General features: G+C 29.9%; 3 protein-coding genes across 3 annotated transcripts in view; all 3 read left to right on the forward strand.

Moving 5' to 3' along the window:
• LOC105848562 (uncharacterized) lies at window positions 1–3,518 on the forward strand. Its single transcript, XM_065792791.1, has 2 exons — window positions 1–171; window positions 604–3,518. The coding sequence occupies exons 1-2, from the start codon at window positions 21–23 to the stop codon at window positions 3,048–3,050; spliced, it is 2,598 nt and encodes an 865-aa protein (XP_065648863.1). The 5' UTR covers window positions 1–20; the 3' UTR covers window positions 3,051–3,518.
• A 2,738-nt stretch (window positions 3,519–6,256) lies between these two features.
• Window positions 6,257–6,661, forward strand: LOC136078585 (uncharacterized). Its single transcript, XM_065794364.1, has one exon. The coding sequence runs from the start codon at window positions 6,257–6,259 to the stop codon at window positions 6,659–6,661; it is 405 nt and encodes a 134-aa protein (XP_065650436.1).
• A 5,346-nt stretch (window positions 6,662–12,007) lies between these two features.
• Window positions 12,008–24,004, forward strand: part of LOC100214482 (ATP-binding cassette sub-family A member 2) — a 130,758-nt gene continuing 118,761 nt past the window's right edge. The window contains exons 1-2 of the mRNA XM_065794365.1: window positions 12,008–12,241; window positions 12,336–12,435. Coding sequence (XP_065650437.1) covers window positions 12,167–12,241; window positions 12,336–12,435 — 175 coding nt within the window. The 5' untranslated portion in view covers window positions 12,008–12,166. The remainder of the gene's footprint in view (window positions 12,242–12,335; window positions 12,436–24,004) is intronic.

The following is a 24,004-nucleotide window of genomic DNA, read 5'->3' on the forward strand; positions in this document are numbered from 1 at the left end:
TTGTTATAAAATTTAACAGGATGTTAAAACATACGTCTAGTCGAAACGAACTAAGACAATTTGGATCATTCAGTGATTTTGAGCAAAAAGATAACTTGACTAATGAATTTTTCGAAGACACTTTTCACTCAACTTTTGAAAACGAATTGCAATTTGAATTGACAAATGAAGGTAAACTCAAACGCTTTTCTAAAATCTTTACCGGTCAGGTAAATACTTTTGATTTATAGTAAAGAAAGTCTTAAATTTTAAAAAAAAAACTTTAATTAAGCAATCTTTCTAATGCATCAAAGAACATTTGAGCCATTCTAGCAAACGCAAGAAAGAAAAAAAAAATGTTTGATTATAACGTCTAAGATCAAAAAACTGTTTTTTCATTTGAATAAAAACTTAGTTAGCGTGAGTCAACATTTTACATGCCGCCTATTGTTTATGTTGCAAACAATAAATAAAAAATTAATATTTTCTTTTTTAAAATGTTTTTGTTTCAAAAGATAAACATTTTAATGTTTTAATAATATAAATTTATTCAAAACTATTATAATCACAATTTAAAACAATTGCAAATTTCAATATACTATCAATTTAAATTTATTTTTTAAGAGAGTGAAACAGCAGATAATGGCGAATTATATGAAAATACAACGAAAGCCAAAGATCAGAAACATAAACAGCCAAATGTTGCTCGTTTAAAAAGAAATCGATCTTTACAAATAGCTATGGGAGAAGCTGAAGAGATTACAGAAGAAGTTCGGCTTAATAATTCTAAACTTGTTATTCATAGGAGAAAACCGTTAAAAAAAAATTCCAGATTTCTTGATGAAAGTCTCTCACTGAGCATTGATGAGAGATATTTTGAGAATGGTGATTCCAGTAAAAACAACTGGTCAAATGTAAGTGAAAGTGCAGTTAGCGATTTGTCGAACAGTGAAAACGAAGGTTATAAAATAGAAACAAATCAAGCTTTTCCATCTTACCGGTTGTCGAACGTGGTAAATCAAAAGAAAAGCTTTAGTGCCTTCTTAGAGCCCAATTTAACGGAAAACAGTTTAAAAAATAACCCTGGCAAACAAAATGGCGGGGAAAATCATTACAGATCTGAAAAGATGCCCTCTTACTATAATCGTCAAAGTCAATTTACTCCGACTTTTATTGAAAATACTGGAAGCTCTTCGAGATTGTCAAAAAACAGCCACTCCACAATGCCAGCAAAACTTGCCCCCGACCAACATAATGTTCTAGGTAGAAGCAGTGTAAATAGAACTTCTTCTTATAGTGCTGGTTCAAACAGCAACGTAAACCACTTAGAGAAATCTTTTATGGAAAACAGAGACTTAGACCAATCAAAACATAAAGCAAATCATCTTGCGCCTGAAAATAGTATTATGAAGCCATCCATTAAAAAATCAATTGTTTTAGAAAATAAATACTTGGACAACGAACAATCTCGTAACGTCTGTTTTGTAACAACAGAACAAAATACAAACGTTGCAACACTAAAAGTGCAAAAAACTAAATGGATTTTAGCTATATTGATATTAATTGTTGCTGTTTTTTGCGCAGTTGGGAGTTTTATTCATTATTATGTCGGGCATTATCCGGAAAAAGAATATCTTAATCAGGCCGATGTCTTGCTTTTAGGCTCATTATCTGACTTTTGCGGTGGGATAACAGCAAAATCTAGCGAAGAGAGTGGAATTCGAATAATTAATTTTAAACTCATTACTAGTCAAAATGCGCTAAAATATACAAAAAGCGAACGGACAACAATTTTTCCGTCGTCTTTTTGGAAAAGACAGTTTAAATTTCTCAAAGGTAGTTATGTTAGGTTCAAAATAGTTACCGATGACGAAGTAGAAATGTTTATATTTGTTGGAGAACAAAACTATACTATTTGGTCGCAAAGGAAAGAGTCTGAAACATATCTTAAAATGAAATCATGTTGCTCTAGCTCAAAAAAGAATGAAGGCGAACTCGAATTAGTAGCTGAAAGAGATGACGTGTATATTTTTACTTTATTTAATGACATCCAGGTTTTACCGGTTAATGTTTATATAGAGTTAGAATTTCATAGAAAAAGCTACGACTTTACTCAAACTGTCGCCACCTGTACATCAAATAATAAAAACTCTTGCTTCTTACCTGTTCCATTTAACAGCAACGATAGAATAGCTTTAGAAGTACCTTTAGCTAATGAAGCCGGAGTAATATCAAAAAGTAACGAAATTGAATGGAAATGTGAAGCCAGAGTGTGGCTTTTTTGCTTAGTATACATTGGGGGTTTTCTCGCAACAGCAATAGTAATTATTTTGGTGCGATATATTTACATTAGAATTCAACTACGTCGTACCTTTTTAAAGTGTCAAACTAAATATGTGCCGAACGATAAATATATACCAAACTATTCTAGTTACTATGACAATTTTGGCCAGGGAGCATTTACAGTTGGGAACAGTTATTTAGAAAATAACATGACTGGTATATCATCTAGATCATTAAACAGTGCATCAAGATTAACAAATAAGACACCTTCAAGATTGACAAACAGGACATCGTCAAGGTTAACAAACAGTTCAAAATATATGTCAGGGTGGAATACTGAGAGAACCGATGTTGTCTCTGCATGCAATGTTAAAAATAAATCAGTTTCTTTAATATACAATGAACAAAAAATAGATCAAACAGATAGTGGTATATCTGATGACCAAGAATATAGCCCTATTGTTACTCAGTGTTCAACACCAAGTATTCGTCAACCAGTTGTATGCGAATCATTAAACGACTCTTCAGCAAAAAATAACTTAATGCTTTTACAAGACTTAAAATTCGATGAAAATTCTTTAAAATATCAAAGAAGGGCTCAGCTTGTTGCTGGTCCACGCATTGAAAACATTATTCAAAAAAAAAATTTCTCTGAAGATGGTTTATATTTTAAAAAGTCACAACATCTTTATCCTTCTGACAATGAAAGATCAAAATATGAGTATCAGACTTTAAACAAAAGTTTTCATAACCAATGTTTTGATAACGACAAACTTTTATTCGTTTAAAATTATTTTCTCATTTTTTTGAAAAAAAACGGAGAACTTTTTCTCAAGATTCAATTATTGCTCGTTTGACGCCGATGGCTGTTCTAAGCAGTTCTTAAAAAAAGTAAAAAAGAAAATTAAATTCTCTCACCCGAACTGAATGGAAACGAAAAAAAAGTGTCTCGTGGCTTAGATTTTTCTTTTCAACAAGATATTTTTATTATACTTTGTAACCTTCCATGATGTAACAGAATTGCTAAACATAGTTTAGAATACTATTTTTATAGCAGTTGTCTTATTACTCTTTGTAAGAATACAATTAGTACAACTTTAAAAAGACATGTAAAAGCTATTAAAAGTATTATTTTTGTTTAAGAGTTAATTTTTTTATTTAATTAAAGTAATTATTTTATATATTTTGAAATTATTTTTTGGAATTTTATAATTGTAAAAAGTCTAAAATATAAACAGCTCATTTGAAAGATTTAATCAGTGGCAATTTAAGGAATAACACGAGGGGAGGAGAATCCTTAAAAAGAACTGACTGCTTTCTAAAAAAAAAATTTCCTCAAAACTCAAACTCTGCCGATTGAAATGTGTCGGATGTCAATTAGCCGTCTATATTCCTGAAAAAACCAACTATAATTTAAATATAACCTTCTTTGGGGGAAGGGGGTTGACTCCCTTCACATACACCATTGAAACCATCCCCAGGGATTAAAGTTGCAACATTGTACAGTTCATGGGCTTAACAACGCAACATTGTACAGAACAATGTTGCCAGTTGCGTCGGCTTAACATCATTGCTCAACTCTGTATTTTACGTTGGCTCAAAGTTGTATTTAATGTTTATCGGAACTAAATATTGGCAATACTTTTTTTTATATATTAGTTTTCATATTCTGTTCTGTATTGTAATCCATATACATTGAATCAACGTTGTGTTATTAACATTAGATCAACGTTGGGTTAAGATCGTAAAAACAATCAAGTTTTGCGATGATTTTACATACGTTTACCCAATGTATCTGTGCGAACTGTTTTTAGTTACGCCGGTATTAAGTTTTTTATCTATATTATTGTTAAAAGCATGGCATTGGATCAACGTTGGATTTGCATTGGAAAACTGTCAACGTTTGAGATGGTTTTACGTACGTTGTCTCAATGTATGTGTGCTAGCTGGGCTGGGAAGGTGGCCAAAACTGTTTTAATCTTTTTATTTTATTTTATTAAAACCCTTTAAATTTGAAAACAATCACTTTGTGTGAAAATATATTTACTTTGTCCTCACATTTGGGTTGAAGGCCAAACCTTTAGAGTTTTTTTTTTCCCTTGTATTATATATATACCAGACTCGGTTTTCTTTTGCTTCGCTTACTGGACTATATAAGAGATACATTTTGCTAGATTCCCTTTACTTGGCTCCTTCCCTCAATGTTTGGTAGTTATTTTTGGACTTCTTGCATTGTAATTACAAAGCTAGTGCTTAATTAGGAATATAAGAACTACCCAGCCGTACTGCGCCATTTACTTTACCTCTGAGTGTTTCCTTGAAAACTTGTGTATCTTTTAATCTCTTATCTTTAGATGTATCATTGCAGCAGTAAGCTGTTCATCTGTAGATTTTCGTTACATAAATTCTCCAAATTTATTTTCTTCGTCCATTAGGATCTAACAGAAAAATCCAGTCTAAGTGTCCCTCTGTAAAGATACTAGGCTTTAAAATTTATCTAATTCCTTTTACAGCAACATGAAACCCTAATGACATGACAGTAGTAGTATCTTATTCAATGCATTGATTACAGAAGAAAATGCAAGAGGGGAGACAGCTGCACAATTTTATACATTTTGGCAATTTTATCAAGTGTCATGCACTTAATAAGGTTAATATCTGTACTCACTAGTCTTTATAAAAAATGATTTAAATATTGTACTGTCACCTAAAAAAAGAGTTAAAAGTCTATAAAATATTGTAGCCTCAGTATAATAAGAAACCCATTTTTGTTGAAGAGGACTGTATAAAATGATTAACATTTAAATGTTGCCATCTACAACATTACATTGAACACATAAGGCACTTTATATTGATTATAACAAGTATTAATGTATGATGTATAACTACCGGGACTAAATGAAGGAAATGCAAAATGAATTTTCTTTCGAGACTTAACATCAACATCCAATAAATTCATGAGTTGAGCCTCAAACTGTGGCCTAATTCTGTAAGTCTCTTTCTGTTTCCTATTTAACTCGTTCATAAAATCACTTTTTTACTGATTTACTGATTTTTACTGATATATTAAAATCTATTAACCCCACTATCTAACATATTATTATTCTTATTTTTCTATTGGGTTTTATTCAGTAAAAACAACTGTTAATTGTTTATTAATTTTTGCCACAGTCCGTTAAACCACAGTCCGTTGAACCACAGTCCGTTGACCACAGTCCGTTGAACCACAGTCCGTTGAACCACAGTCCGTTGAAACGGTTTGTGATCAAAAGTAATTAAAAAAAAAAAAATATTTAAAGTTTTTAAAAATTAATTTTTAGCACAAAAAGTGTAATATGTAAAATATGTAATTACACGTATAGTTTTGTAAAATCAAATTTTATATTTTAAATCTAAATTTTATTTTAAATAAGAAAATATAAAAAATTAAGTTTATTCAATATGCAGAGATGACCTTGCAGCGACCGGGGATGCAGACGATCTTTTTACCAAATATTAGTTAAAGTACTTTAACATACTTTTAAGTTGATTTCATTCCATCGTGGTACACTTAAACCCAGAACTGACAAGTTTTTGTTGGATGAAAAACTGTAAGATGTATGTTATAAAAATGTAAAAAAAAATCTACAGAAAAAGCGAAAACCCCTGCTTTTTTTAATTAATCATTAAAATATAGGTAAATATAAAATAATATTTTAAAATTTCACAAAGTTCAATTAATTCTGAAATTGAATTGGGAATGTTTTCAGGTAATTTACGTTTTTCTTACGTGTTTTAAATATTTTAATTAAATATTTTGCAAAAGTTTAGAAACACCTAAATAACCCGCAATTATATCAGGTTTTTGTAAACAAAAGCATTATAAAAGGTCAAATTTTTTCTGAAATTTATTATTTGAATTAACTTGAGATATTTCAAAAGCAATGAAGTATAACTAATTGAGAAATTATTTGTGAAGTTTTATATTTCAATTGCGTAGTGATATTTTAAAAGCATGGGAAAAGCTGAGGAGGTTTCAGATGAAATAAAGAAATTAATTATAAAAGCTGTGGGCAAAAAAATGACTTACAAAAAGATTTCTGAACTTTACAATGTTTCTAAACCAGGAATATGTCACATTATGAAAAGGTTTCGTCAGCGCAAAACTATTGAAAGCAAGCCTCGCTCTGGAAGACCGAAAGTTACAACTGAAAAGGCTGATAGACTATTAGTAAGGTTTTGCAAGAATAATCCTCGCATGACTGCTGTCGAACTTAATTCAATTATGCATCAGTTTTATGGCACAAACTGTAGCGTTGATACAACTAAACGTCGATTACGACAAAATAATCTGTATGGTCGCCGTCCAGTTACGAAACCTCTTATATCTGCGAGAAATTTAAGAACCATAAAACAATAAAATTTGCGAGAGATCATCTCAGTTGGACAGTTAATGATTGGTCAAAAGTCCTTTTCTCCGATGAATCAAATTTTATGCTATTCAGTAGTGACGGAGTTAGATACGTCAGACGTCCAATAGGAGACAGATTCAAAATATCAGTTACCTACTGTGGAGGAAATGGAGGAGGAAATGTTATGGTTTGGGGGTGTTTTAGTCGTGACAACCTGGGTCCCATTCATCGCATAGAAGGTATTATGGACCAGAGAGTTTATTTAGACATAATGAAGAACAATATGCTGCCCCATGCAAAGGACAAAATGAATCGCAATTGGATCTTTCAACAAGATAATAACCCAAAGCATTGTGCCAGATCTGTTAAGGAACATTTTCAATCAAAAAAAAGTCAACGTTCTTGAATGGCCTTCACAGAGCCCAGATCTCAATTTCATTGAGCATCTTTGGGAGTACATTGAAAGGCAATTAGTTGGTAGAAAATCAACCAACAAAGACAATTTATTTGGCTTGATTAAAGAATGTTGGTATAATATTCCTCAGGATGTTCTCATTAATTTAGTTGATTCGATGCCTCGTCGCTGTGATGCTGTTTTAAAGGCAAATGGATATGCCACCAAATACTAACTTTTTTATTGAAACTATTTTATCAAAAAATTGTAAATTTTGAAAGTTTTAGTAAATATTTCAGCTTTATAGAAATAAATAATAATCCAAGTTCAGCTGTTTCTAAACTTTTGCACGAAGCCTTTTCAAAAAAACAATAAAAATTAATTGACCGGTTAGATTTAAAAGTTTTGTGAAATGGATTTTGAATTGTTATAATATAGAGCACATTCGGTAAAAATTTCAGGTTATTTGAGAAAGTTTGTAAAAAGTTATGCGTTAAAAACTGAAAAAAAGTAGGTGTTTCTAAACTTTTCCTCGCTACTGTATATATATATATATATATATATATATATATATATATATATATATATATATATATATATATATATATATATATATATATATATATATATGTATATATATATTTAAAAAGATAATGTGTTATTACGGTTTAATAATAATAATTCAAATACTCTTGTGGGTTTAAAAGTGCTCAATACTACTAAATAATAGAGCAATATTTATAACGCGATTTTTACAACGTGATAAAAATATAACATCAATACAATGCAACTGCATAGACAAATTTGTCCATTAAATAACCAACGGCTTTCTGACAATATCTTTTACCAAGTCACTGTAAGTCCTGAATTCAAAAATAAAGTTTTTTTCGGTATAAGTAAAACTGCATTTAAATTAAGATATGCCAACCATATTAAATCTTTCTATGCACCCAAATATAAAAATCACACTGAACTTTCTAAAGAAATATGGAAACTAAAATCTAAAAATATAAAACCTGTGATTACATGGAAGATAATAGCACTATGTAAGCCCTACAATCAAGCATCAAAAGTTTGTAATCTTTCTCTCCGCGAGAAATTTCATATATTATCATACAGAGGAGAAAATTTACTTAGATATGAAATAATATCAAAGTAATATAATTTCATTTCATCAAAAAGTATATATATATACTTTTTGATATATTTTCAAATATAATATTTAAAATTATTTAATATTATAAAATTATAAAATATTAATTAATAAATATATTTATCACAATAAATTTTCTTGACAAACTATTTCATCTTTCACTTTAGATTTATGGGTTCGCGCATGCGTGTAAGACTTATTGCAATTTATGTGTTAGTTTTTTTTAACAAAAACGTAACTTTTGAAACATGGCCTTCTTTTTATTTTACAAAAAAGCTACCCAGGTTGCACACATACATTTGTACAACGTATGTAAAACCATTGCGAATGTCGGCTGTTTTTTCTGATGGGAGTCCAACATTTTTTTTTTTTCTTTTTTTTTTTTTTTTTCAATTTTTGTGTTCGGTGCTCCTTCACAGAGCACCGCGAATGAGCATTTAATTAGGAAGTTCAAACCTCCTTCGAAGAAGGTCTGAACTTCCTAGTTAAATGTTCTGTAAGGATCCTTACCAATGACGCGAAATATGCCCAGAGCTCTCTTCGAATCCTGTATCTATTGCTTCTAAAATAAGCGCTCTAACCACTGCGCCAAACCGCTAAAGTTGATCCAATGTCATGTATTTGATACCAACAAAAATGATACTAATAAAAAGATTTATACCGACGCAACTAAAAACAGTTTGCACAGTGACATTGATCCCATGTATGACAATGTATGTATGCACAGTGTATGATAATGTATGACAATGTATGTCTGCACATTGGCATTGGTCCAATGGTTTAATCGCAAACAATGTGTATCTTATGACAAAACCTACACTAAATTAGAAAACAATACTTGCAGAGTTCCGTAGGGATCTATTCTAGGGCATTTATTGTTTGTTATTTATATCAACGATATTTACTTATCATCTGGTATATTAAACTTCAATCTTTTTGCTGACGAAACTCAAGTTTTTTATACTCACTCTAACATTAAGACAATCTTTAAAACTATGAATCGTGAACTTGATAACCATAATGTATGGTTTACAGCCGACACTGAACTCTACCAAAAGCAAATATTCTCTCTTTTCTAAATCTTCTAAATCTGGCACGTTGCCCTTAAAACTCCCGGATATTTCAATAGAAAAAACCAAGTTGCAACGGACATTCTGTGCTAAACTCTTAGGCGTTTTAATCGATGAGCAAATAAGTTGGAAAGAGCTTATTAATCTAATAGAAAATAACTTCAAAAAGTATTGGAATTATGTATAAAACTAGATTTATGTTGGATTAAAACTGTTTAAAATCTATCTACTTTTCATTTATTCATTGCTATACTAGTTATTGTTACATTGTCTGGACAAGCACTTATCCGTCAAGACTAACGTGTACCTTAAAAAAACAAAAACAAGAAAGCCGCCTTATATTAAATGCTAATAAAAGCTTGGAGTGCTGAATATTTACCAATTAATTATTTATAATATTCTTTTATTCACGTTAAGATTAAAATATCACATACAGCCTAATATTTTTGAAGACCTTTTCTTTATTATAGATCATATATATCAAACAAAGCATTGGTTGCTTAATTTTCAGGTACCAAAAAATTTGTTAAAGCAATCTGAATTCTCAATAACTTACCAAGGGCCACATTTGTGGAACTTATTTTTCCTAAATAATAGTAAAACTACAACTTCAATTTAAACTTTTAAAAGCATCTTAAAAAAACAGTTACTTGATTATGATGTACCTCAAATAATATTTTATTTTTAATTTTTATTTTATTCTCTATTATTTTAAAGCTTTTCCTTTTGTTAAAAACCGATATCACCCTTAACATCATTACTTATCTTTAAATTGTAAGTTGTATTTGTATTCAAAAAATAAAAATAAAAATAAAAATGTTACACTTTTTATTTAATATTATTTTACTGAGATTGTAAGATTTTTTTTATATGAAAGCTTATTTTTTGTTTAATACGTAAATGATACAACTGGATGGATGATAAGATCTACTGCCTGCTCCCGTCACATCTTGACTAAAAAAGAATATTGTAAATAATTCATTATTAAGATAACAAAATATGTTTAAAAAAAAAAAAAAATGTTTTTACTATTTAAACCCAAGAAGAAAATATTTCAACAAAATTAAATTATAAATAAAATATTTATAATTTAATTTTGTTGAAATATTTTCAACAAAATTAAATTATAAACATTAAGGTGTTCCGATAAACATTAAAGTGCTCTTGAATGACAAGATAGAATAACAATTAAATACTCTTTTAAAATAAAACGTGTTTTATCGTCAATATAAAAGGTGTATTAGTTAAAGTTTGTTGACACATCAAGTCTGTAGATGAGTGTGGTTGCCAACTGCTCTAGTAGACCACATATTTTTAAAAATTAACTCTAACAATAATGAAAAACATGTTAACATCTTATTTTTACAAAATTTTCAAAAAATCATATTTTTTACAAAGTTTTCAAAATATCGAATTGTCAAATAATGTGTAAACGTTTTAAATATGATGTGATTATAAAAGTAATAAGTTTTATTAAACTTGCTGCAGAAAATGCTGTTTAATCATTTATTAATTAGATTCCAGGCTTTCCAAATAAAATGCTTCTCATTTATTCATTCTTTATTAAATAGATTTCGTAGGTTGTTTTGTAAAAAAAATTTTCTTTTTGAATAATAAATTAAAAATTTTTTTAAATTAAAAGTGTAGCTCGTATTACTGATTAGAAACTTTCATTTATAATGCCGCTTCCATCGCGATTTTTTAAAATCAAAAAAATCAAAATGGAACTAGAAATTACTCGTAAATTAAAAGCGAACTTTCGCCTTCCATTAAAATAGTGTGGAGAAGAACCCGTCATAAGGTTATTTAAATGCGGCGGAACTGCGATTGCTAATTTGTTGTTAATAGTGATTGTTTACGAAAAAACTGGATGCTACTTCCGATAAAACCTATTTTTTTAAATTCGACATTTTTGTTAATAATATAATAAATGGATGTTGACACAACCATAAATTTTTTATTTTTTCATAGTTTTTAACTTTTTTAACTGAAGATAATATACAATATCAAACAAAATATCATATTTTATAATCAGGCCAAAGTGTTACGTTTAGCAGCATTTCATATGCTTTGCCAATTTTGCACAATTTTTAGTTGTTTTTTCACGAGCATCTGTCTCCATATTTGTTATACATACATACATTATATATATATATATATATATATATATATATATATATATATATATATATATATATATATAATATATATATATATATATATATATATATATATATATATATATATATATTTATAGATCTATATATATATATATATATATATATATATATATATATATATATATATATATATATATATATATATATATATATATATATATATATATATATATATATATATATATATATATATATATACATATATACATATATATAATATATATAGAGCAAGTTTTTGGAATTTTTAAAAGTCATGTTTATTACGTCAAAGTCATACCTTATTGCTTGTTTATATGTTGTTGCTATTATATACTGTAACTATTTTTTATTGATGAAGTATAAAAAAATTGTTTACACATTGTGTAACAATGGATATCAAATATTGGAAAACTAGTTTTTATAAGATATACATTTTAGAAATTAAAATCAATGCTATATTTCTTTATGGAAGAATAGCAATCTAAAAAATATTTTTTATACAATTTTTTTAAACTTTTTTTTTTAGATAGAGTTTTATAATATAGTAATCAAAATTATATATTTTTTATAATTTTTTTTAGAGCTATAAAAATGTATTGGTTGTGATTAAGTTATCTTTTTTCCTTATGGTTTTATTCTTTGCAAGAATTTTTTAAAACCTTAAAAAATACATTTTTACTTATAAAGGCATGTCTAAAAACTAATATACCAGCTTTTTAATTGAAAAAAGTACAGTCATGAATTTTTCAGAATTCTGGAGTAAAGTTTTTTTACTTTTGTGGAAAAACTTTTCCCTTCGAAAAAGGCAGATAGTATGTTTTTTTTTTTAAATATTTAATGTTAAATTAATATTAACTTATACTATTTTATGTTCAAGTCAATTTATCAGTTTCTGTTATTCTTTAGTTGCGTAACATTGTAGAAATTCTGTGGCCTCTTGGAATTTTTCTCATATTAGCTGCAGTTCGTGGAAGAAAGGCTCCAATATTTGTTCCTGCAAATAAAGGTACTTTTTAATGCTGTAACAGTATTTATTATAATTGTAATGTTGTACAATTAGTACTCAGCCATTGCTTGAATGATACATCTATTTTTAGCTCATAGTCCATATACTCTTGCTCTAAACATGTTTGAATGTTTGCTGCATTTTTTGAGTAAACAAAAATTTAAAGCCATAAAATTATACTAACTTTTCCACCTAATTGTGTTTATGAAAATTTTTGTATTTTTGGTCATGAATACATACATTATGAGTACATGGTGCATTAGTTGTGCATTAGTTGTGACACTAATTAGGCTTTAGAGTGCAAAATTTTGACAAACTGACTTTGACATCAGAATTATCTTTTTTAAATGCAACATGGAGTTGATTAAGATTTAGTAGTAATAACCTTTTTTGAATTTGTTTTTCTTAATAATTACAAGATCTTTTTTTTCCCTGGTACCACTAATTTAACTATTTCTGGTAATGTAGGCTGTTTTTTTCCTGGAAATGATAGAATCCGTTGTTTAATTTTTATTGAAATTCAAACAAGATACTCAGATGCTTCTAAGTAATTTGATATCTTTTTACGAATTCATGGTTCTTGTGTGTACCTTTGTACCTTTTAGCTATAATAGTTATTCACTGTAGCTTTTATTGCATTTCATACATTAAAATTCTTTATGTTAATGTTTGAAATGGAGCGGTTCATTTCTGTTTTTAAAGAAGCTTTTTCAATATTATATGCTAACAAAACTTATTTTGCAACTCTGTCTATAGTATCCTCAAACATTTGTTTTGCTACAGACATTTTGCTAGTCAAATTCCAGACAATTCTTTAGAAATATCAAATTTATTCTTTTTCTTGCTTTGTGATTCCCAATCCCCCTTTGAACTAAAATCTTCATCAGTTTCTACTGCTTTTTTGTAACATTAGGTGCAGAATTCAATTTTTCACAAAAATTACAACTAGGGATTGCAATCCCGCACACTTATCAATCCCACGGGATCCGCACAGAAATTTTTAATTTCTGTGCAGATCCCGTGGGATTGGTAGATTTCTGATGCACATTATAAAAGGCAAAATGAAAATTGTATTTTTCTTTCAAGTATTTCAGAAAAAAATATACTTAACTTATTAAATTGATAAGATGTGGTAAATAAAGCCAAACAACACAATTCATTTGTAAATCAATATAATTCTTGACATTTAATGAACAAAAAGGTAAGCCAAAATATGTAGAACATCTTTTAGCTTTACGTAGAATGTCTATTAGCTTAATTTTTAAAAAAAATATCAAATATGAGAAAATCATTGTAAGAAATGCGCTCTTAAGAAACAGACCCTACTTAAAGTATCATCACTTAATCTACTCCTTAAAGGACTGCATATGTAACCAGCAGCTGAAAAAGCTCACTCGGCCTCTACGCTTATTGGTGGTATGGTCATTAAGTAACTATGCGCTATATCTAGAAACTTGCCTCTTACTCCGTTACTTTTATAGGCAGACATTTCTTGCTTCAATATTTTATCAAAGTCTTAAGAGTCTAAATTTGGTATCTCCTTTACATTTTCTGTCCAGCTTTTCTTGTCTCTCTGTATTTGATTTTCCAATTCTTTTTTCAGCAATATAATTGTAGGAGTAAGTACTTGGGAATTGTTAATAGAATCTACAGCTTCTTTTTCTTTGAGTTCATTTTCTTTGTCTTCATTTCTTTCAGTTGTACAAACTCTTATCAATATTTTTTTTATTTCTTGATGCATAACGGTTATTTTTGGTGTTGAAAAAGTATTTTCATTTTTTTAAATTTCTTGTTCATATTTTTTAGGATTTTGTAAGTAAACTAGCAGTCCATTTAAATTCTTATTACGACGTTGTGTAAACCTCTCATGAAGTGCTGCGGCTAAATCTATGCTCAAAAGTGATGATTACTTTTGTAATTTATCTAACATTAATTGAAAAGTTGTTTCCGCAGTGACAAGGTTTGATTCTCTCCTGCATAATAGTTCAAGACCAAGTTTTAGTGGTGCCAGGCAAATAATTAAGACATCGATTTGGGTCCATTCTTTTTGGGTGAAACAAATTTCTGACCCAACACCATTTAAGGCTTTTTTGATACACACTTTTAGTCTATGAAATCTTTCTAACATATCGAACATACTGTTCCACCTAGTTTTACAATCAAGAATCAACTTAAGCTTTTTCCCGTGTTCTTGTAGGATATACTTCTGTAAATATATATCATTTTTGACAGGAGAGTTTTTAAATAGTTTCACAACCTTTCTCACTTTTTTCATGAGATCTTTGTAATTGCTAACCAGTTCAGCAGATGGTTGGTCCAAAATTATTGTCAAACCATATTCTTTATTTATAACTTCATCATCATCAGTGTTACCATATTCATCATCTTCTTCACAATTTTCATATGTAGTAAATGGTTCTTTGAATTCTCTGTTGTTTTTCTTGAAAAAGATATCAATATCTGCAAATTGTATTCCATGAGCATAACATAGTTGTTGATAGCAAGACATCATTTTATCGACTTTCACCATCACACTTGCTCCATTAGTGGTCATGGCGATAATGTGTTTTTGGAGGTCAATTTCGAAGCTATTTAGCCTTCCTGCAACTAACTTGATGCAATATTCTGCATTACATGATCCATGGATTAGAATCAATCCAAGATTAAAGTGTTTTGCCTCCATATGTACATTTAAGTTTAAGTATCTCTGACTATTTTGTGATGTCTATTTGTCAAATGTTATTGAAAACTTTTGATTTTGCTTTTTTAGTGATATGAATTTTTGCATTATATCGGCTTTTACAGAATCTGAGAATTTAACTACCATCGATCTTATAGTATTAGGTGAAGTAGGGAGCCAGAAACCACTCTTTGAAAACAAATACCGCAAACCTGAAGATGTGCAAAAACTATTAAATGTAAAGCCATCTTTAGCAACCATGCGCGATACCATTTTTTCTTAAGAAATTTCTTTTACAAAAAACATGTCAATTGTTCTGACCTTTTTCGATAGAATTACTTCTTCGTCTTCGCAGTCAATGTATATTTTAGGTTCTAGTTCAACTGATTCATGCTGTTTTGAAGTTGAAACTCTGTCTTGTTGTAAAACCTTTGATTTTAAATCGGTACCATGTTTAGTTTTTAAATGGGTTAATAACCCTTTAGTTGATCTTTGACTAATTTTTAAAATAGCCGAACATAAGATGTACTTCGCATTTCTTCTTTATCACTTTTTTAAAAATAGTTCCATATAGTTTTAATTTGCAACATGCTTAGTTAGTACTTTTGTTTTAAAATCTTGATGTAAATAATTTTTAAAGTCTTTTTAAAAGTATATTTATTATTATGCATGCACGTTTTCAATTTCACGTTTTCAACATACTCATTAACAAAAATTTCAACATACTCATTAGCGAAAATTTCAACATAATCATTAACTAAACAAAAAAAAATTTGAACGAGTTCGGCTAATGTTTTGTTAAATAATTGTTTATTTTTGAATGATTTTTTTATATTTATAGCTAAGAAAAATATTTTAATAGCTGAAGATATATATATATATATATATATATATATATATATATATATATATATATATATATATATAATTTATATATATATATATATATATATATATATAATTATATATATATATATATATATATATATATATATATATAATTATATATATATATATATATATATATATATATATATATATATATATATATATACATATACATATATATATATATATATATATTTATATATTGCTACTATCAATATATTATATATATACATATATATATATATATACATATAGTAGTAGTAGTATATATTTGTCACAACAAAAGTAAAAATAATTGACAAAATAAAAATCATAGAATGTCAGATTATAGTTAGTTTTTGTGAAGCTCATATTGCAACTTTCACTAAGGATAGCTGCGAGCTGTAGTAACATTAGAGCTTATCGAGGCTCGCTTTAAAACTGTTGACAGTTGGAGAACCGATTACTCCATCCGGTAACATATTCCATGCATTGGCAATGCGATTGTTGAAAAAGTGGAAACGAGCTAAATTATTGCTGTACTTTTCACGGTGAATTCTTTCTCTGTGATTTGCTCTTGGTGGAATTGTGATGAGAGGAAAGTGCCAGTTGACTATGTCGATGTTATTAATAATTTTATATTTTTGGATGAGGTCACCACGTTTACGACGTTCAACAAGAGAAGATAAGCCAAGTTGTAAACATCTGGACTTGTAGTCTAACTTTTTTAGTTTGTCTGGTATTTTTGTGGCTCTGCGCTGTATTGATTCAATAGTTCGTTCATCCTTCGCCATATGAGGGTTCCAAGCTGGAATTGCAAACTCAAGTGAAGGACGGATGTAGGTGGAGTAGAGTTGTTTCCATAAAGAAGCATCACGAGATTGGAAAGTGTGTTTTAGGATGCCTAGCATTTGATTTGCTTTACATGAGGCAATGATGGATTGGGTTCCTGCTTTAAGATCATTGGTAATTTGAATTCCCAAGTCACGCTCAGAGGTAGTTGCTTCCAATGTAGTTCGAGTCGTTATTGAACAAGGGCCTAATTCCTCTATTGAGTACTTGAAAGGTGTTAATTTTTTTTGGCCAAAGTGCATGACCTTACATTTCTTTGCATTTAGCTCCATGAGCCAAGATTTAGTCCACTGGACAATTTGGTCAATATCTGATTGGAGTTGAAGTTGAGCAGCAAGTGAGTTGACAATGCTTAGGATTTTAGTGTCATCAGCGTAAATCTTACAACTGTTTTCTTTGCTTATTACATCTGGCAGATCATTGATGAAAATAACAAATAAAATTGGACCCAAGACTGATCCTTGCGGAACTCCACTTGTCACAGGTAACCAATTCGATTGAGTGTCGCCAAGGATGACTCGTTGAGACCTGTTGAGTAGAAAAGCTTTTATCCAATTGAGAAGATTGCCTTCGATTCCGTACATTTTTAATTTGTAAAGCATTCGTTGATGTGGGACTTTGTCAAAAGCTTTAGCAAAATCCAGAAATACGACGTCAACTGGTAGCTTTCTTGCTATATTTCCAGTCAAGAAGTCCATTGTTTCAAGGAGATTTGTAATGCATGCTTTTTTCTCTAAAAATCCGTGTTGACTATCTGATAAAAGATTGTTTGATTTTAAATGCTGCATGATTGCCTTCTTAACTAATTTCTCCATTATTTTACACGGAATCGAGGTGAGGGATATTGGTCTATAGTTTGATGGGTCGATTCTGGAGCCCTTCTTAAATAAAGGTGTTACATTTGCTTTGGACCATGAGCTTGGAATTTCACCATTGTCAAATGACTTTTGAAAGATGAGAGTAAGTGGAGAAGACATTGAGGTAGAACAAAAGCGTAAAACGTGAGGACTGACATTATCTACACCAAGTGATTTAGATATATCTAGTGCTGAGAGTTCCATTAGAGTGGCCAGAGTATCAAAAGATATGCTATTGAGGATTGTGTTAGTTCTACGATCAAAACGGGGAAGATTGTCATTGGATGGCTCTTTGCTGAAAACTGATTGAAATTGATTGTTAAGTGAGTTGGCTATTGTAATTTTGTCAGAGCTAATGATCTCACTGGAACTGGTGACTCGCATAGATGAGATCTGATTTATTACAGAGCGTTTACTATTTATGTATGAAAACAGTCTTTTAGGATTACGCTTATCATTGGCAAGGGCAATTTCGAAAGATTTCAGAGAAGAATGACTTAATTTTTTAACAAACTTTCTAGTTTCCCTATATTCCCCAACCAGTGATGTGATTTTCCATTTTGAACTGACGTTACGAGCCCATAGCGATTTTTTAAGACGAATAAGAGATAATAGTTCTTTTGTCATCCATGGTTGTTTTTTGGGGGATGGTTTGTTTGGCATACGAGGGATAAATTGAAGACAACATTCATTGTATTTGTTGAGCCAAAGTTGGTAACATTGTTCTACATTTAAGTCTTTAAAAATAGATGACCAGTCAACATTATTGAATTCTTTGTTGATTTTTTCGTAGTTACCATGCTTGTATATAAATTTAGAGCTGTTGAAACGTGGTAATTTTATGCTGGAAGCCAGTTTGTAATGCCAGTTGATAGTGCAATGATATTGATCAGACAAACCGAGAGGAGGACCGATTTTGATTTCGCTAGCACGATATGAAGAGTCACATATGATGAGATCAAGAGTCTTTGTCATAGGGCAATTAGCAGGTTTGAAAGTAGGGACAGTGACGATTTGGTGAAGATGACAATCTTGAAAAAGAGAGACAAATGAAGAACTGAGACCAATTTTACTAGAGGAAAAGACTGAGTTGGAAGTCCAAGTAATCTCTGGGAAATTGAAGTCACCAGCAATGATGATACCGTTGTATTTTTTAGTCGATATTAAAGTTTTGGCATGGAAAATAGCACTTGAAATCTCTGAGAAGGCTTCGATACCGGAGGATGGAGGTCTATAAATGCAGCCTAGGAGCAGAGTTTCATTCAAAAGCTTTAGTTCAACCCATAACTGTTCTGAATAGTAGGGAATAAAATCTTTGTGTAGTAGGGATTCCTCTATTTTGTTTGAGATGATTTTACTATTTATGTATATAGCTACACCTCCTCCGATTTGGTTGCGACGGTCTGAACGATAGAGGTTGTAGTTCTGAAGAGAGGGAGTTGATTGGTCATTGAACCATGTCTCGGTGATAAAAATAATGTCAAAAGAATTGTTTTCTGCAAGTAAGGACAGTTCGATGAGTTTTATTGGATTGAGGGAGGTTGCATTGGTGTAGAAGCACGAAAGATGAGATAATTTGATGGAAGAGCTGGCCTTGTTAAAGAATGTTGAACTAGTGAGATGTTGAGAGCGACTGAATGGCTTCAGCAGCTGATTTCCATTTGAAGAATGGATTCTTCTCTCTTCCATTGATGTTGACTGTTTTGGATGTGTCAATGCATTTGATTTTTTCGCTGCGGATAACAAATCGAAAGGGTTTGTCAAGTAAATCTTTTGCCAATAGTTCTGCATTTTCTGTAGCACGCTTTTTGTTCAAGTTGTTGAATGTTTCTTGTTCAAGAGGTGTACGGTCTGGGCGAATGTAGACAGATTTTAATTCATCTATTGAGGCAAGTCGCTTTGCATTAGATAAGAGATCATTGCGGTGCTCATTCGAGTCAAATTCAATGATGATCAATTCATTTGGTTCAGGTGCTATTGTAGTTAAACTGGTGGTGCTGTTGATCTTTTTTGTGAAATGCCCAACAACTTTAAAAGCAACATTATAGTTAAGTTTTTTAAGCATACTTTGAACTGAAATTAGCCTCTGATTATTGTCAAAGGATTTTGGAAGACCGATAACTATAGCTCTTTTTGATTTTGTTTCTACAATTTTAGCATTTTCGTTGACTGCTGTGATAATTGCTTTATTGGCTTCTGAACCGTGCTTGACTGCGCTTGCCCAGTTAAGAGTTGTGGTCAAGCTCGGAGATGCTGACTTTGGCTGTTGAAAAAGATTTGCTTTTAGAGTAATATTTTCAGTTTCAAGAACAGATACACGGGTGAGAAGCATGCTGACTGTGGCTATTAGTTTTGATATCGTAGCATCAAGCTTTTGAGAAGCAGCTGAATGGTTACCTTGACCAAGGCCTGGCCAGTTGGCTGCTAGAGCTGCAAGTTGGTCAGTTGAATATGGTGTAGTCATTATCATCAATGATTTACAAATTGCTCAATCTTGTAAACACAATATTGCACTTATTACACAGGGACTAAAAAGTTTCAGTATGTGTTTTTTTCCGTATATACATATACATATATATATATATATATATATATATATATATATATATATATATATATATATATATATATATATATATATATATATATATATATATATATATTAGAAGTAAAAATAAATATGTTGACAAACTTAGACAGTTTCTGATAAGTTGCTATTACTTATTTAATAAATAACACATCGTTTCTCAGACAGTTAATAAAACATTTCAAGTAATCCTGACTCAGTATCATCGTATCTGCATATAGTATAGAAGTTTCTCAGTATACACTTCATGCTGCATTGTATGACTAGTAAATTTTTAAATGGATTTGTTTCACAAATACATTAAACACTTTTAATTTATAATTTACTTTTAATTTATTTAATTTATCTTTTTTATCTTTTTTGTTTAAAAGAATTAACTTTTTTTGTTTAAAAGCAATAATTCCAAAATCCCACAAATCCCGCAGTAGTTTTTGAGGGATCTCGCATGCGCTAAATTAATGCAGAATCCTGCAAGATTGCAATCCCTAATTACAATATTTCATTGTTTTTTACTTGTAACTAACAACTTATAGTTCTTATTAAATTTCCTGCAAAGAAATGGAGGAGTTCTGGTTTTTATTTTTTTTAATATTTTTCTTAAAATTACATACCACAATATTATTTTTGTTGTTAACTTAGAGTTTTGTTGAGTGTCACGAGTGTCAAGAAAGTTCAATTTTGTGGCAATGAATTTTAAGAGTTTTTCAAATCCAAATTTTTTCTTTTTCGATATATATTTATTTATTTACTAACTAAAAAAAGTTTTATAAAGCGATAAAATTCTCAATATTATTTTTTAAGAAAATACAAAAAGGTGAGGTATAAGCTTTCAAAAAAATTACTTTCTAATTATATATTCTAATATTTAATATATTAAAAGTCTTTAATATATTAGTCTAAATAGTAAGTAACCAATTTCAATTATGGTTCTTGTTATGTTGTTTCTTTAATTGAGGATTTAAATATATATTTATAAATAAATGTATATATATATATATATATATATATATATATATATATATATATATATATATATATATATATATATATATATATATACACATACATACAGTATCGGACAAAACGAGTGCAACCAAATAATGCTAATTTAGTTTCTTTATATAAAAGTGCTGCATTTTTTCAATTTAAAGAAATAACTATGTAACTGTTTAGAGACAAAGTTCTTCAAGTTTTATTCATCACAAAGTTCATTATTTGTACACGAAAATTAATAAATTAATCAAAAGTATTAAAAAAGTTGATTTCCTTTTGACCAAAACAAGTGCAACTCGACAAAATGTTGACCAAGCTGTATTTCGCTATCAACATTTCGTGGCGAATCCTTTATTGTTGATCACAGCCTTGCATCTTCGAGGCATAGATTTGATCAGGTGATCAATGAAACTTTGTGGAATCGCTGCCCAGGCCTTTTGGATTTGTTCAAACAGTTGATCCTTATTACGAACACCTTCACCATTAATTCTGCGGTTGACGATCTCCCACAGGTTCTCGATAGGGTTGAGATCTGAAGATTAAGGTGGCCAATCCATCACCGATAAGTGGTTATCTTGAAACCACTGCTTGACTACTTTTGCAGTGTGTTTCGGATCGTTGTCTTGCTGAAAAACCCATTTTATTGGCATATTCCATTCACCATGAGGTAACATAACATCTTTCAGGATATTTTTATAAATGAAACGGTCCATTATTCCATTGTTTCGATGTGTTGGACCTAGAGCGTTAGCAGAAAAACACCCCCAGACCATTACATTGCCTCCACCATGCTTCAAGGTCTTATAGGAGTAACATAAATCGAGGCGTTTTCCGGCCATTTAACGCCAATGTACACGGCAAATGCCATCGCTCCCAATGATGTTGAACTTCAATTCATCACTGAACAGGACAGTTTGCCATTTCTGCACATTCCAGTCAATATGAGATGTATCAAACAGGAGTCTTTTCTTCTGGTTTTTTAGTGAAATCAGCGGTTTCTTTGCAGGGCGTTGAGAAAACAATCCGGCTTCAACAACACGTTGTCTGATTGTTCGGTCCCATACAGGCAGCTTTAATTGCTTTTGTATCTTGACTGATGTTATCCAGGGATCCTTCTTGACAGATCTGACGATCATAGAATCCTCTCTAGAAGTGGTGGAACGCGGTCTTCCACCTTTGTTATCTGCTGCCAACTTCCCCGTAGAACGGTATTTGGAACATGGTCTTGATACGGTCCATTTTTTCACGCGATATTTATCACAAATACTTTATTGTGACATTACACTTACGTAATCGCCAATAATTTCTTTCTTAGTTTCAATCCAAGACTGTCGGGAGCCATTTTTGCACTTGAAGTTATAAAAATAATAAAAATAAATAATCATGTTTCTCAAGGCTTACCGTGTTACATTTACCTTGTGATGATACAATAATGCTCTGTGGAACACAACGTCTTGGTTGGATGTGGACTGTATTGATGTAATGAAACAATTGTTGTATTTCACTTCTTGTATTGATGTTCTTTGATAAAACACTTTGATAAAACTCACTTCGATAAACTGTCTTGATAATACTGACTGATTGACTTCCATATACTGACTGGTTTACATGTCGATTTACATGTCTCTTATATAGTAAAATGAACCTGTGTGAACCTGTTCTGGAAAATTCTAGATGCTTCTTTTCGATGCTTCTGGAAGCTTCTGGATGCGTCTGGATGCTTCTGAATGTTTCTGAATATTTCTGGATGCTACTGGATGCTTCCAGATGCTTCTTCTGGAAACTTCTAGAAGCTTCTGGAAGCTTCTGCATGCTTCTGGAAAATTCTAGAAACTTCTGGATACTTCCTTTAATTATTAAAAAACTTCCGTGACGTTGACACGGGCCAGACTTAAGAAAATGAAACAAACCAAAAAAGTTGCACTTGTTTTGTCCGCTGCAAAATGGCACTTGTCAACAAAATTCTGCCTGTGTGCTGTCACCTGTCAGCTGATTGCTCATGTCATGGCATGCTATGACTCCAGACTCCTGAACTGTTCGCTGTGGTAGTATAGTTCGTTTCGTTTTTAAGACATGTAAAATTAGGAATACTAGCATTGTTCGATGTTGGTTGCAAATGTTTTGTCCAATACTATATATATATATATATATATATATATATATATATATATATATATATATATATATATATATATATATATATATATATATATATATATATATATATATATACACACATATATATATATATATATATATATGTATATACATATATATATATATATATATATATATATATATATATATATGTATATATATATATATATATATATATATATATATATATATATATATATGTATATATATATATATATATATATATATATATATATATATATATATATATATATATATATATATATATATATATATAGATAAATATGTCAGCCCTTGGTTTTAGGGTTGACGTTCAGCGATTTCAACCTAACTGCTGACCTCAATGGGTTTGAGGTCAGCAAAAAATTGCCGAGCTCGTTTTTATGTTTATGGTAGCCCATTTGTTTCAAATTTTTTTGTCAACCTGATGCGGACCTCTAACAGTTTGAGGTTGTTATTCCAAATTCCAAAGGTTGATCTATATATATATATATATATATTATATATATATATATATATATATATATATATATATATATATATATATATATATATATTTATATATATTTTGCAAAT

The sequence above is a fragment of the Hydra vulgaris genome, chromosome 03, assembly GCF_038396675.1.
Source record: "Hydra vulgaris chromosome 03, alternate assembly HydraT2T_AEP".
NCBI lineage: Eukaryota > Metazoa > Cnidaria > Hydrozoa > Anthoathecata > Hydridae > Hydra > Hydra vulgaris.

Excerpts from the sequence above, each read along its gene's own strand:
- LOC105848562 (XM_065792791.1), top strand. The coding sequence starts at position 21 with ATGTTAAAACATACGTCTAGTCGAAACGAACTAAGACAATTTGGATCA. Across the intron at positions 172-603 it reads ATTTGAATTGACAAATGAAG|AGAGTGAAACAGCAGATAAT; the intron begins GTAAACTCAAAC and ends TTATTTTTTAAG.
- LOC136078585 (XM_065794364.1), top strand. The coding sequence starts at position 6,257 with ATGGGAAAAGCTGAGGAGGTTTCAGATGAAATAAAGAAATTAATTATA.